Source organism: Chaetura pelagica, unplaced genomic scaffold (assembly GCF_000747805.2).
Source record: "Chaetura pelagica isolate M959 unplaced genomic scaffold, ChaPel_1.0 scaffold364, whole genome shotgun sequence".
In the NCBI taxonomy this organism is placed as follows: domain Eukaryota; kingdom Metazoa; phylum Chordata; class Aves; order Apodiformes; family Apodidae; genus Chaetura; species Chaetura pelagica.
Window position 1 is genome coordinate 3,548,654 of NW_009953089.1, and position 14,512 is coordinate 3,563,165.

At 39.3% G+C, this 14,512-nt stretch overlaps 1 protein-coding gene across 2 annotated transcripts in view; it reads left to right on the forward strand.

Annotated features, from left to right (window-relative positions):
- Positions 1 to 14,162, forward strand: part of IARS (isoleucyl-tRNA synthetase) — a 105,074-nt gene extending 90,912 nt beyond the window's left edge. For both annotated transcript variants that reach the window (XM_009997019.1, XM_009997020.1), the window contains exons 30-33: positions 3,549 to 3,674; positions 8,350 to 8,493; positions 9,419 to 9,571; positions 13,544 to 14,162. In XM_009997019.1, coding sequence (XP_009995321.1) covers positions 3,549 to 3,674; positions 8,350 to 8,493; positions 9,419 to 9,571; positions 13,544 to 13,626 — 506 coding nt within the window. In that variant the 3' untranslated portion in view covers positions 13,627 to 14,162. The remainder of the gene's footprint in view (positions 1 to 3,548; positions 3,675 to 8,349; positions 8,494 to 9,418; positions 9,572 to 13,543) is intronic.
- Positions 14,163 to 14,512: the final 350 nt, after the last annotated feature.

Genomic DNA, 14,512 nt, shown 5'->3' on the forward strand with positions numbered 1-14,512 from the left:
TTGTGGCTCTGTGTTTGCATGAATGTCAGATTTTAGCCTGTGAAAACCTAAGCAATTAACAGCTGAAATGAGACTACACATGACAGACAGCTCTGTGTGGCTATTGGAATTGATGACGAAGTTTGTAGAACTGCAACCATTTTGTAAGGGCCATAGAGCTGAGAGTCCCTCCCTGCCAGCTTAATATCTTGGCCATGGGGGTTTTTTACAAACAAAAACATCAGCAGGGAGCTCAGGGACCTACTGCAAGTTCTGTGTACCAAAGCTGTACAGGTTGCATATGGTACACGGGGGTAAAGAAGAGCTCTGTAACTACACACTGAGTTGTTTGTTAGTTATTTACTTCGAGGAGACTCAGTACCAGGAACCTTCCTGCAGAGGTTGTCTGTGCCACATGAGTTGCCTTCTGCACATGTAGAGGGTTATTGTCCTTACAGATTTGCTGGGCTTAGACGTAGATTTAAAAAATGAGGTTCCAGAGAGGATCAGGTGAAAGATACTAGTGCAACTGTCAAGTTTTCCTTAGAAGCTGCACTTCATGTGGAAATGGATTGCTGGGGGCAGTTGTTTACACTCTGTTCTCCTGCAACCAGTTCGTCACATTAGGAGCAGTAAATCAAAATATCTGAAATGAAAAAGCCAGTCTTCAGAAATGCTTTCTGTGGTTGAGTTTGGCCCTTCATGAAGAGCTAAGGGTAGCTGCAGCTGTGTGCAGTGAATTTGTTGGTTGGTGCATCAGACATGGCAGTGGTCAGTTGTCTTCATTTGCCATAACTGCACTGCACGTTGTACAAGCAGCTTCAGGCATAAAGACTATGAAGATATGAATTCAACTTGATTTATGCATCAACTGTCTCATGTCAGTAGAGGCTGATAAGCAGCATGGATATGGAGAATGCTGTAGAGTGACTATTACACACTTTCAGATCTACTGCAAGTTAAAAGAATGAAGTAATTCCACATGTGAGTTCATAAGTCAAGTCAACTGTGAAGAGATCATTGCACCAAATATCTGGAAGTTACTAAAAGGAGTAACAGAAGCCTGCATGATGTCAAATATGTATGAAGACTGGGACAAAAAGTGAAATGCACTCTGTTTTTTCTACAAGCATTTTGATTATATTCAGGATCAGTGTATCTGTGAAATTATCCTGGATTGGTTTTTGATTCAAGGCCTTGACTATGAAATCCTCAGACTTGCTCTGAGAAAGAAAAACAAAAAAAAATAATCAGCAGTTGCTCAGAAAATACTGTGAAGGAAAAGCAGCTACTTGGAAAATGAGTTTTTAATTTCAAGAAGAATTTGGTGAACACACAATGAGATTGGCTATTTCCTAAGTGACTTTCCCTAATTTGCAAAGGGAGCTCAGCAAAGAGTGGCACTTCCAGGTCTGTTCACCTTTTGGAATGTGACTTCCAAAGACTGCCTCTAAATGTATATATATTTGGCTGAAATGGCCAATCACTATCAGTTGTTCATCTAAGTGATTTCTGTGTGACACTTGTTTAATTACAGATTTCAATCAAGAAATAATTTAGAGTGTGATTCCTGTGAAAATTGGTGTAAATGCAGGAGTAATTCCAGCCCGTACTTAGTTCAGGGAGAGGCCTATGCTTGGAAAAGCAGAGCCTTAAAGCTGTGGTTTAAGGCTTCTACAAAATGAAGTGTTTCTGTGGTGTTGCTGCAGATTCTCATGCCTCTTCATCCTGTCTCTCATTTGCAAAGGAAGACACTGGTCTCATTTCTCGTTGGTTTGAATTTTAAATCCGTTCCCCAGTTGCTAGTGGGAAGATACTCATAAAAGCTGAGTTGATATCAGGACATTTACTACTCTGGTGTTCTCAGTTGCCCCTGGGAGACAGATGAAGGCTTCTCCAGACAGTCACTGAGAGCAGGGTCCTGTTTTCAGGTACTCTGAATTACCTTATTACCTTTGGGAGAGTCTTTCTCTTCAGTATATCCACTTTTGGATAATATTTCAGAAGGCTGTCATCACTACTCATCAGTTGTGAGAATCAGGCTGTTTATTCCACTTTGTTTTCCTTATGTGTTAAATGCTGCTGTATCTTTGGCATGTATTAAAGACAAATGACTATTTGATGGACTGAAGGAAAGTTTGGCAGAAGTTGCCATTTTATTTTAAGTCACATTTAGTATAAAAAGACAAAATATTTATTTAAGGACAATATTTTGTTGTGTTTGTTTAATAAAACAATATTAAAGTAGTCATAATGTTCCTCTTTCTTCAGCTGAAGGGATCAGAGCTAGAAATTACACTCGTCAGAGGTGGTTTGTGTCAGCGTGTTGGTCCAGCCTGTGCCTACGTCAACCTCAAAGTCTGCGTCAATGGGACAGAGCAAGGTAGGAATGTTCTGGGTTTGATTTGTCAGTGGTGATGTTAAGAGTGTTTGGAAAATGGTGTAATGAATGTGGGAGCCACAAATTGTTTTGAAAGATGGTGCAAACTGCCTTCCAGTGGTAGCTTTCAATAATTGAAAGTAAGTTTATTGAAACCAACAATTTATACTGTCCATGCTGTCTTCTGATGTGGACCTGAAGTATATTTCTTAGGAAGAAATTCTTTACTGTGAGGGGGGTGAGAGCCTGGCCCAGGTTGCCCAGGGAAGCTGTGGCTGCCCCATCCCTGGCAGTGTTGAAGGGCAGGTTGGATGGGGCTTGGAGCAACCTGGGCTGGTGGGAGGTGTCCCTGCCCATGCAGGGAGGTTGGAACTAGATGATCTTTAAGGTCCCTTCCAACCCAAACCATTCTCTGATGATTCTATGATACGCAGGTGTGCACATGCATATTCTGCAGAATGTTTGTGAGTATGTCTGGAGGTGTCCACACTCTGTGGACATTAAGCCACACTGTGTACTGTACCTTGAGAATTTTGAATTCTTGGTGTAGCACTGTAGTTGTAGGTGATGCCTTTCTGGGAGGAGATCCTGGTTTTGAAAACTTTGATGTTCAGTATGGAGCTGAAAAGGATACTTAAAGTAGAGAACACAATGAGTGTGTCTTGGATAATCAAAAGCTGTGTACAGTGCTGTTAAAAGTGTAACAAGGTTGAGTTAATGTGTTAAAAGGGGAGAAAACTAAATGCACTCTCTGGAATTTTTTTCCTACATCTGCTTACAGTTTGTCTGTCAAAGTGAGTGTGCATTGTTTAACATAGTTGCAAAGCTACTTACTGAATAGTAATTAACATAAATATGTAAGCTGGTGAACATCTCAGAGGGCACACAGTCTGGCAGATTTTAATCAGTATAATACTGGATTATATTTCATTAACATAAAAATGTGCCTGCTTTGATAATTAAAAACAAATATCACTTCTGTGCTCTAGATCTGAAGTACACTTGACTTAGTTTCCCTGTTCTTTCCTCTTTCCCTTTCTTTCTAAAAAAAATTCTGGAAGATGCAGTGTTGTCAGTTTGAACTTAGCTTAGAAACTCCCTGAAAGTAATTAGAAAAAGTGATTATAAGATCCTTGAAATTTGCCTGTTGCTTTCAAGCTGCATTTTAATTTCTTCATTTTGGTTGCAGATGGTGTATTGCTGCTGGAAAATCCAAAAGGAGATAATACTTTGAACTTCACTGGACTCTTAGATGCTGTCTCCTGCATTTTTGGTCTTCAAAATAGAAAACTGACAGTTTTTAATGGAAAAACAGGTAAATGGAGTATGACAAGGAAAACTGGAAGTCTTCCTAGCAGCAGTTAAGGGTTATTAAATGTATATTTTTTTCTATATATATATGAAATTGGCAAGAAAATGCATAAGGATATATTCTATTTTCTAGTACTTAGTTTATGAGACACTTTGCAATCACATCATCATGTTTCCAAAGGCTGCTGCTAAATGATGCTCATCTCTTTTGTTACCTGATTGCCATTGCAGTTCTCATCAGGACAAAATCTGATTTATTTCAGAAGGTGTTTCCATTGGGTCCAGGCAATGCTCTGTATTGATGGCAACCTGCCAGCAGCTTCTGCTTGCTTATTTATACCCTAATGCCTGGGTAGGCAGAGTGAGAATTAAAACTGAATGCAAACTGCTGTCTGTAGAGGAAATAAAAAAATGTTGCTTTTCACCCTAGAGAAGCCTGAGGATCTCTGCATTTCTTCTTTTTAGAAAAACCCATGGAATATTTTTGCAGCTTGAATTCAGCCTCTTTAAGGCCTGAGAATGTAAAACTCTGTAAATGGATGATACAGAGTTTTGTTCATTACAAAGATAATACACAAAAATGCAAGAATGGTACTGGGGCAGCTACAGAAACTTCTGCTGGTGTGTTTTCATACAAATCTCACTGAAGCAATGTCTAGGAGGGGGATCCTTTAATTGGCTGCTGTGGAAGGCTGCTTTGGGGTGCCCACAGGGCTGGTAAGGATCACCAGTTCATGTCTACTTGAGACATCAGCAGGTGAACAGTCTCACTTGAGTCAGAGATGATAGCAGTGACATGACAGTCTTCAGCTTTGGCACTTGTCTGCTCCTGACAGGTTTTCTAGAAGAATGTTTGGGGGGGGTTTCATACCAGCTGTAATGTTTTCATCCTTTACTGTGATAAAACCTCTTCCCAAGTTGTGCTGAGCTGGACTGAGTAGTTCTGTCACACAAAGGGATTCTTCTTGGCTTTCAGTTATAGATGATTTATGGGAAATTCTGAATCCCTCAGTACCTTCCTCAAGTTTCAGTTATATTTTAAAGAAGAAATAGTTTTCCTTGAAATAATTTTCCAGGTATTTAGTGACATACTTCATAGAAGTGTGGTACATGCCTACAGAGGTCAGTATGTGCTGTTACAATTCATGACAGTACAATTACTACAGTTAATTCAGTACAATTGTAAAGAGGTGACCTGGAAAAAGCCAAGAAGAGTTGGGAACCTCTTGTCTCAAAAAGACTCTAAGGAGTTAGACTCCTTATTTGATAAGGTTTGTTTTTTGCCATTAACAGAACAAAAGGATGCAGCATCTAATGCTGAATTCCTAAAGGAAGTGGTAAAGAAAATCTAGACTTTCCCTCTTCCTCAAAGTTTCTTTCCTGCACTAGTGACAAATGCTTTATTTATTTCCTTTCCCTGATGCTTGTGCTGTGTAGGTATCATCTGGGGACTTCCCATCATGGTCTGCTGATTTTAAACTTTCACTTTTTGTAAGTGGTCTGGGCAGAGTGGGTTTGTTTCCCTGCCTGCTTATTAACAAGAAAATTCCCTTGGAAAAATGACATTATCAAATTCACATTTGTTACATTTTGGCAGAGATCTGGAACAAGTATTGATCAGCGGATGGTATGACTCCCTGAAGAGTCAGGGTTGAAGGCACGTTGAAAGAAAGTAACTTTAAAGATGTTAGAGAACAGACCCAGAATCCCTGATGCTCAGTTCAGGTGCAGTCCTTTGGCTTTGTCTGCCCAACCTTTGCAGAGGTGATGTTAACTGTGGCCTAATGGTGGCTCCAGGACTTCTTTAGGTGCAGCCTAGTGGTGGCTCTAGGACACCATTAGGTAAGGCAAGGCTGGGGGTTGTACCAGCTGCTCTGAAAGGACCTGCAAAGAAAGGTCTTGCACTCCAGACAAATTGTTGCTGAATCGTTCCCATGTGTGTTAATAAAATTGTGACCCAGTAAAACCACATTTCTGGCTCCTTATTTTCCTTCCTGTGGTTTTTAGGGCTGTGCACTTCACTTGCAGTAATTTATTATCTTGTTTTCTAATCGTAATGAAGATTTACTTGGGGTTGCATAATGGCACAAAACCAGGCAGTTCTTGTATTAAGGCAGGCTAAATAAAATATGTCATGTCTCTGCTTTTCAGAGCAACATTGAAATAATGGGATAAACATTTCCTCCCCAACAGTGTATCAATGTATTTCGAGTAACTCTAAAGCACTGAGCAAGGCTCTGGGATTTGTCCTGATCTTCAGAGACTGAGAATAGAATTTGTCTCTCTTTAAAATTATTTTTCTTCTTTTATTTAAGAAAAGAAGCTGGACTCAAGTTAGATGGTGAGAACAGTTGTCTGTGGCTTTCTTTTTGCTCTAGGTTGCTGGCAAGTTAGAAACTTTCTAAACTTCTAATTGGGAATGCTTTTTGAGTTGCACTTGGCTTTCATGAAAGTAGCCCATATTGAAAAAGACCTATTTAAAAAAATCAAGAAATTGTTTCTTTATGGGACTATATGAAGCTGTAAATCATGTTAGGCTTAAAAAGAAGGAATGGGGAAGATGAGGCAAAAATTCCCCTACAAACTTCTTAGTCTACATTTTATTTAATCTTTATGATTTTCAGGTGGCTTTTTTTTTTAGTTCTATTCTTAGCACTGTTTTATGAACAAGAGTACAAAAGAATTTTTTTCATCTTTAATTTTTTAAAAGGCCATGAGGCTTTTAGGTACCTTAGAAGAGTATTAGCACTTAAATCTCAGCTGCAGGGAGGACTGCCTTTAAAAGTGATTTTAATATTGATGAGCACTTATAGTGCTTGTTTTCAAGTGTATTATTAGGTATGAAAAAATTATCCACTTTTTTTTCTTTTCCTTGCTCTTATTATTATTAGAGGGTTAGATGAGCTGAGTCTATTGACAGCACTGTACATGAACTCTTCCTTGTGGGAATGTCAGCAGTCCTGTCATGCAAAATGCTGGATTTGTTAAATGCAGGGACCACTGTGGCTCTTGGCCCTGTTGCCCTGGTGGATCAGCACAGATCCCAGCAGCTGGGTCATGTCAGACTGGAAGTTCCTGAAGATGCATGTATCCTGCTCCTCAAAGCACCCTGCTGCCTGCTGCTCTCTCCTACCCATCACCTAGTAATTGGATGTGGCAAGCAGTGCTGCCTTAGGGTTTTGCTAGGGAGGACCTGCAGCTGACTCCTCCCTTTCTGTAGGGTGAAACTGTGTTAATTCCTCTCCACTTGTTAATTTAGTTACTTTCTTGCTGTCCTGTGAGGAAAACAGAAAGTGATGCTTTTTGGGTGGCTGGCAGATGGTCACCATCATCGTATTCCTTCTTGAAAACTCAGTTTTAGAAGCAGCAGTAGAGTTTTGCCTTTTTCTTGAAAGCTTTATAGATATATGTATCAATTTGTTTTAAAAATATAGAATTTTATCATTTTAGATGCAACCTGAGGGCAGACTAGGGAAACCTTCATCCTCATAAGCCTTCCACAGTGCATCATGCTTTGATATTCTATGGCAGGTAGTGCAATTTTGTAAGCTTGTAGCCCCTGATTATTTTGTCACCCCTTTTGTTGCTTTGTTTTTTGGTTTTGAGGTTGGGTTTGGGTTGGGTTTTTTTAATTTTTAAGTTTACAAACATGCCTGGAAAAAGGAGTGGTTCTTCTCCCTCCTCAGAATCCATTCACCTTGACTGATGGAAAATAAGCTTTGTGAAGCTTAAGACTCAGTGACAGGCGAGTAGGGCTGATAGGGGATGAAAACTTGTTTTAAACAGGTGGCAGATGTGCCTGTTCTGTATGTACAGGCAGTGCACAAGTCTTACAAGAAATTAAATTTATTCATTCTTCCTGGATTTGGTCTTTGGAGCTGCAAAAGCTTTGTAGCAGAGAGTGATGGTCTTTCTCTGGGTATTTCATATAGTGGCTATCAGCAGCTTTTTTTACCTCAGTGATAGGCAGCTGCTAATGCAGGTAGTGCAGAACGCAGCCTTACATATTTCATTTGTATTACAGAAACCTCATTAGCTTCTCATCTGAGTGCTTTCAGGGTGCTGATATTACTTCTAAAATCCTTTGAGACATGGGTCCTATTTTGGATCTGGTCTTCCACCATTTTCTAAATATGCATGGCTGGAGTTAGCTGCTGAATCATCAGCTATTGACATGAAACACATATTAATGCAGAGGGCATTATTCATGAGCTAACCAGCAGTGCTTTTACATCTGGAGTTTAATGAGGGGAATGTCCTGATGTTGCAGAGTATCACACATCTGGTGCTGCTTCAGCAGGGGATGTCAGGGTAGAGGCAAAGATCATAGGTCTTAATTTAATGAGGTACAAGTGGTTGGCGTTAGTGAGGAATTTCTTGCTTGGTTGAAGTTATTTATTTTTATTGCATACGTAATCATGTCTTATATGCATAAGAAATGGTGGGAGCTGATTTCCACAGCAGACAAATTACTCTGTCTTGATAGGAAAACAACCAATTTCTGCACAAATTCCATGTTTCAAAACTGAGAAATGCTCTTTCCTGAGCAAGGAATTGTGAGGAGGGAAAAGCTTCCGCAGTGGAATCAGTAGTTAGAAAGCCTCATTGTCAGCAAATGGAGTGAGAACTGGACCCCTGCTTCCCTGTAATGGCCTGACTGGTCTCATTTTCTTTTTCAGAACTGATAAACAAAACTGACTTGCTTAGTCTCAGCGGAAAGACTCTACATGTGACAACAGGGTCAGCACCTGCTCTGATCAACTCAGCTGATGCTCTTCTCTGCCAGTATATCAACTTGCAGTTAATGAATGCAAAACCACAGGGTATGTAGGATACTGATCTCTCCTCATTTACAGGCTGAGCTTTTTTTGGTACAAGTTTTGGGCACCATCACGTAATGAGTAAGATATATATGTATTTCTTCATTGGTAGATGGTGATGATCTTTATTTTTACCTACTATGTGCTTTCTAATAAGCACAGTGTTTTATGTTTAGCTTCCCTCCCTCCATTCAGAAAAGAGAAAGGAGAGTCAGTCTAAGATAAGGGACTGCATTTAAACATGAGCCCTTCAGCATTGTTTTCCTGTTTCTGACCACAGCTCACCTGTGCAGCTTATTTCAAAAGACTGAGTCTAAAACTGACCAAAACTTGAGGAGGAGCCAGCTCTTTACCAAGACACTGTAAACAGCTGTGAAATGTTTCTTGATTCTATTTAAAAGCCAAATTAATTGTATGATGAACCTGATCTGGTGTATATATCTGTGCATATAATTCTGTTTCACAGCTGCTAATTTTGTAACTTTGCCTTGCTGTGAGTCCTTTCTGGAATTCCACATGGGTGGAATCTCATTGATGCTGCTGGGAACCTACTTGGGCCCAAAATGTGTTTTTAACTGGGGATTTGATCATGAGAAAGTCCTTTGTGAGCCTCTCTAGTTGTCTGAGGGTTGTGTGTCCTGTGGAAATGTTTTATGATTCCAAGTCTCTAGGTTATTCTGTTGCCCCCTATGAACATTTCTGCAATGTTTTATTTTGTCTGTTAAGCTGCTGGTAATTACTTACACTTCTGATTCTGTAGTTCCTTGAACTTAATTCTTGGATATCTCTAAGTAGGTATTGGCAATTACTCAGCACTATGAACAAGTAGAGGTGAAATGGAAGAAGAAATCCTAAATTTCAATTTACCAATATAAATCAAGTCATATTATTCCTCACCCACACTGATCCATCTGTTTATCTTGTTCAGAATGTCAGAAAGGAACAGTGGGAACTCTTCTAATGGAGAACCCTGTTGGTCAGAATGGATTAACATACCAAGGTCTTATACATGAAACAGCAAAAGTATTTGGGCTCAGAAGCAGGAGGCTGAAATTGTTCCTGGATGAAGCACAGACTCAGGGTAAGCACAAACTTCAGGTTTGCTAATCCTAAGGATGCTTAGAAGTTTTTGTTGAGGAGCAGCTCATGTAGCCTGAGATCCAGTTTAATGACTAAACACACACTCTTTTTCTAATTTTGCCCAGTAGATGAGTTTTTATTTAATAAATATACACATGACATTTAGAAGTTCGAAGCTCTAATGCCTTTTGTTTGTGAAATGAGCAAGACAGGCTTTGTAAAGATTCCTTCCTTTTGAAATACAGAAGTTAGTCAGCAGTGTAAATGGTAGTTACATGCTGCTGTGACTACGCAGAGAGTGAATCTCCTCCCAGAAGTGAGTGAGTTGAAAGTGTGAAGATTGTAAGAACTTGTTAACATTCCTGTTGTAGATGTTGGGGTTTTTTCCTTCATTCTGGAGAATGGGAGGGGGCGTTCCTGGAACATTCCTGTTGTAGATGTTGGGTTTTTTTCCTTCATTCTGGAGAATGGGAGGGGGTGGAAGAGAGTATTGGATCTATTTTGGAGTTGTGCGAGTAGGTCAGACTTGATAGGGTATGGCAGCCACAATACATTTAGAAGACCTGGGAAACAGGAAGCTTTATCACAGTCACATACCTGAAATGTTCAAAAAAAATCTTGCAAAACCACTGACAGGTGGTGAGGCTTAAAAAACAAGTATCTCTTGATTCCTGAAAAAGTTAAGACTAAAGATACAGCCACCTGTAGTCTAGTTCAACATAAGAAAGATTGGGGACTTCATTTGATCAAACAATGGATTGGAAACTGCCTGGTAAAAAAAAAAAAAAACAAACAACAACACAACTTGGTATTTCTGTATATTCAGGAAAATTGTGCAAAGGATTTTGTCTCCATTGTATTAAGTGGCCTGATTTATATGAGCTGTTTGGGAGGGATGCATGACACTAATGTATCCCCTGCTACGTTACTTGTTCAGAAGTTAGACATCCTGCTTAAACTAGTTAACTAATTATAAGATGGGATAAATTTCCTCTGGAAATGCCTTTGTTGGCATAAGCAAAGAATGTATTTCAGTGCAAAACTTCCCTCACTGGGAGTGTAGCCATTTAGGAGCAATGGATGGGGTACATCTTTCTTTTGTGGTTTCTATCATTGTTACAGGGCCAGAGGGTTCACAGCAGCATATGACTGACTCAAGATACTAACATAACTACTGTAGCAAACTTTGAGCTTTGAAAGAGGGAAGAAACCAGAAAAATGTAAAGCCTTTAAGTCTCAATTTCAGCAAGAATTTTGAAAATGCCTTTACCTGAAAGGGAAATAACCATAACATGTTTGTAGTATGAATTGTCCAGAACTATTTCAGCTTTAAATCAAGTGTATAAAGTGGCAATTCATGATGATGTGAAAGATCAGTTTGATAGCTCTTCAAAGGCTAAAATGATCTAGCTCTTTTAATAACATTTTTAAGTTGAATAAACACTGAAATAGTCATACTTCATCTTCAGATGGTAAATAACTGCTGCACATAAAACAAATATTTTGATGCCTCTGGAAAACATTAGTTCAATTAAGGTTGATTTATCTTGTTGCAACTTCGAAATCTCCTACTCATCTTCATGTCAGTGTATTTCAAGGTCCTACCTTCCAAACAAAGTTCAGTCTCTTCTTGAGTAGTTTTTTTATGGTTTATTCTAAAATTTTAAAAATATATATATATTTGCTGCTAATAACTGGAGATGTTTGAAAATAAGCCATGTAATGGAAGGTTGATGTCTGGTTTTAGAAAAAGAAAGTGACTTGGAGGAAAATGAGTTATCAGTTTTGAAAATACTATTTTTATAAGTGTCATCAGGTACAGGCAGTTGGGCATCTGCTGTCTGTGGCACAAAAGCTTGCCAGCCTTTCAGAAACATGTGTTCTTCACTCCCTTTTGGAATACTGGAAAAACATTCTATAATGGCCAAAGTCTCGAGTGTTTCTTGTTCATGAGCTGGAAACAATTCCAGGTGCTGATAGAGAGGCACATTTGGGGTGAAGGCAGTACCTGTTACTGTTCTAACTTCAGAGTCTTCCTTTGGAGGATCTGGCACAGAAAGGAGGACATCCGTATATTTGTTATTATAAATCAGCTTTACAATTGGTAATAGTAATTATTGTTTTAAATAAATTGTGTTAAATAAATTGTGTTATTGTGTTAAAAATAGCTTAATGTAGTTCCTAATTTTTCAGGATTTAAAAAAATAATTTCAAAAAGACTTTGAGACCAAGTTTGTTTGGGGTTTTTTTGGCTACTTTTGCAGACCAAAATAACTTTTATGTACTGATGTATCATTTTCATAGGGAGGGAAGGAAGGTTAATGGGGGAATGAAGCCCTGATTGCTGAATTGGATTATACCTCCACTCTTCATGCTCTGTAAAAGGCTTTTCAGCTGCTTAAAGCAGAGCACTGCACTGGGAGTGAACTCCTTAAAAACAGTACCATCATGATCCATAAGGACTTCTTAGTTCTTTAATTAATAGATGGCTTTTAAACTTTGATGTGGACTATATCTGCTCACTCTAAAAATGAAGTATTTCTTGAAGAAAGATGGGAGCCTTAATGCTAGGAGTGTGCATTCTGTTATATGGAAACAGAACCTCATTGCTGGCATTTCTAGAATCAGCTTTCACTTGGACATCATGTTACTGAAAACTAAACTGCTCCTTCATTATCTCCATGGATGCACCTCCCAGGCTCTCCCCCCCCCACCACACACACAGTGCCCTGGTTGCTGTCAGCTGGGGGTGAGTGAGGGAACACCAGACCTCACCCTGTGACACAGAGCAGTGCACTGCAAGTTTGTTTCTACTGAAGAAATACCCGGCCATTCTGAACCTTTTTCATCTGTCATTTGTGCTCACACTGGTGCCAACATTTAGAATGATATTTTATTTGCTTGTGTTGTGTATGGGGATCCTGGTGTGCAGAGTAACCCCCTTGAGAGGCTTTTGCTTTGGTTTCAGTGGATGTTTTTGTGACTGCCACCTTGAAGTTTCTTACCACTTTCAAGTTTTTTGGAAGAGAGACCTCTGGTGTACTTGTTACTCAGATTGTTTGGAATAGTGGGAGGTAAAGCTTTGGAGCAAAAGGAATCTGCTGTGGTACTGAGGTAGTTTGCTGCAGCTGATGGGTGCTGGGAAGCACTGAGCTAGCAGGTGTTTACCTTATTGGGGAAAAAGCTCTGTAAGGTGACAAGAATAGTGAAAGAGCTTTCCAGTTCCTCCCAAATTGGCAGGTGACATTTTCTGTAGCCACAAAGTGCAATTACTCTGTTTCATGAATAATCACAGACCCTGAATCAACCAGTTGGAAATATACTATATCCTTAGAGGAGGTTTTTTGGTGAGATTTGATCCTATTACTGTTCCAGACTGTATGCATACAGCTATGAAAAGACTTAAGGGACTGATCTGGTATGGTATGAAATTCTTTAGGCATATTTGACAAGATTGCAACCTGAGGTTTTCAGCAGATACTGCAACAGTCTTTGCTTTTTGTGTACATCTCAAGTTAATGAATGGATGCTCTTACACTGCTTCCCACGTGTGTTGCCTTCTGTCAGAGGTGGGTCTCTGATCTGCCCATCTGGCCATTCCTCTTGTAAGATTGATAAGGCTGTTTTTTAGGGCATTGCATTGATAATATTGGCTTTGTGTAATTCCATAATAAAATAATGTTTTATGAACTAGATATTATTCTGTGTAGAAGTGAAGCTGGTGCTGACACAGGCTTTCCAAAAATTCTACTTTATAACTTAAACCAATATTTTCAGCTCTTGCAGTGGCAATGCTGAGGTGTGGTGATCCTTCCTTTAACAGAAGTGAGTTTTGAGCTGAGCAGTTTCTGTCCTAGCCCTGATCTGATATTAAACAAGCAGAATCATCTGAATAGAGATGAAAAAGTTTATAGTTGTACCTGTAAGGAAAGCACTAACTGTGTTCTGTTTCTCTCTTGTTTTCTTGGCTCAGAGGTCACAAAGGACATCTCCATGAAGAACCTGAACATGAAGACTGTCTATGTTCGTGTTATACCCACCACAGCTGAATGTTGAGAATTCCATTTTATGAATAAAACCATGTAAACTTTTTTTTCCCACAAAAATTAAAGTCAAATCAAATTAAGATGCTTTCAGATTAACATCCAGGTTGTGTCTGGTACTTCTAACATCTCGGGTCGCACACAGGATGTTTTCTATTAGTGCATGTGTAATATGCTGCTCTTTGGTTTCAAATACGATGTATTTTCATTAAGTTATCTTATGATACTGTAAAAGCTGTTCAGAAATATGTCAGAACTCCTTAACCTTAGAGATCTATGCAGTAATTTGCCTGAAAGAAATGGAACTAGTACCTCAGTGATGCTGTTCTCTGCCTGTCCTTTATGCAGAGGGCATCCTTTGATTTTCTAAACCATGGGTTCCCTACAAGGCTCTCTGTGTATGCCATGTTACCATAGCTTTGAAACTTCATTTAAGGGTTACCTGGCTTTGTCCATTCATAGTAGCTGGATTTCCATGAAGTGTGTAGCTGTTCATTTAAAATACTCCCTAATTTCAACGCTTGGAACAATAAATTTGCTTCATATCCAAACCTATGTTTCCCTGAGTTCAGAGTACTTTGCTTCCTTACATTTTCTGCAGGAGATGATGCTTAGCACACTCTATAGGTAAGGAAAACCTAGAGGAGCCTGAAATCTAAACATGTCCCTCCTGAATGCCAGTGACTGTGATACTGACAGATTTTGAGGGTTTGGCTTGGTTGTGGTTTTTAGGGAGGGTTGTTTGCTTTGGTTTCGGATTTAAGAGCAGTTTTACATTTAAATCAGTGTTGGGTTTTTCATTGTTACAGTTGTCAGTGTAACTAGCCAAATGTTTTAGGGTTCACTTTTGCATCTGTAGGCAAGTGATTTCACTTGCAGGAGACTTTTTTCAGTTTGAG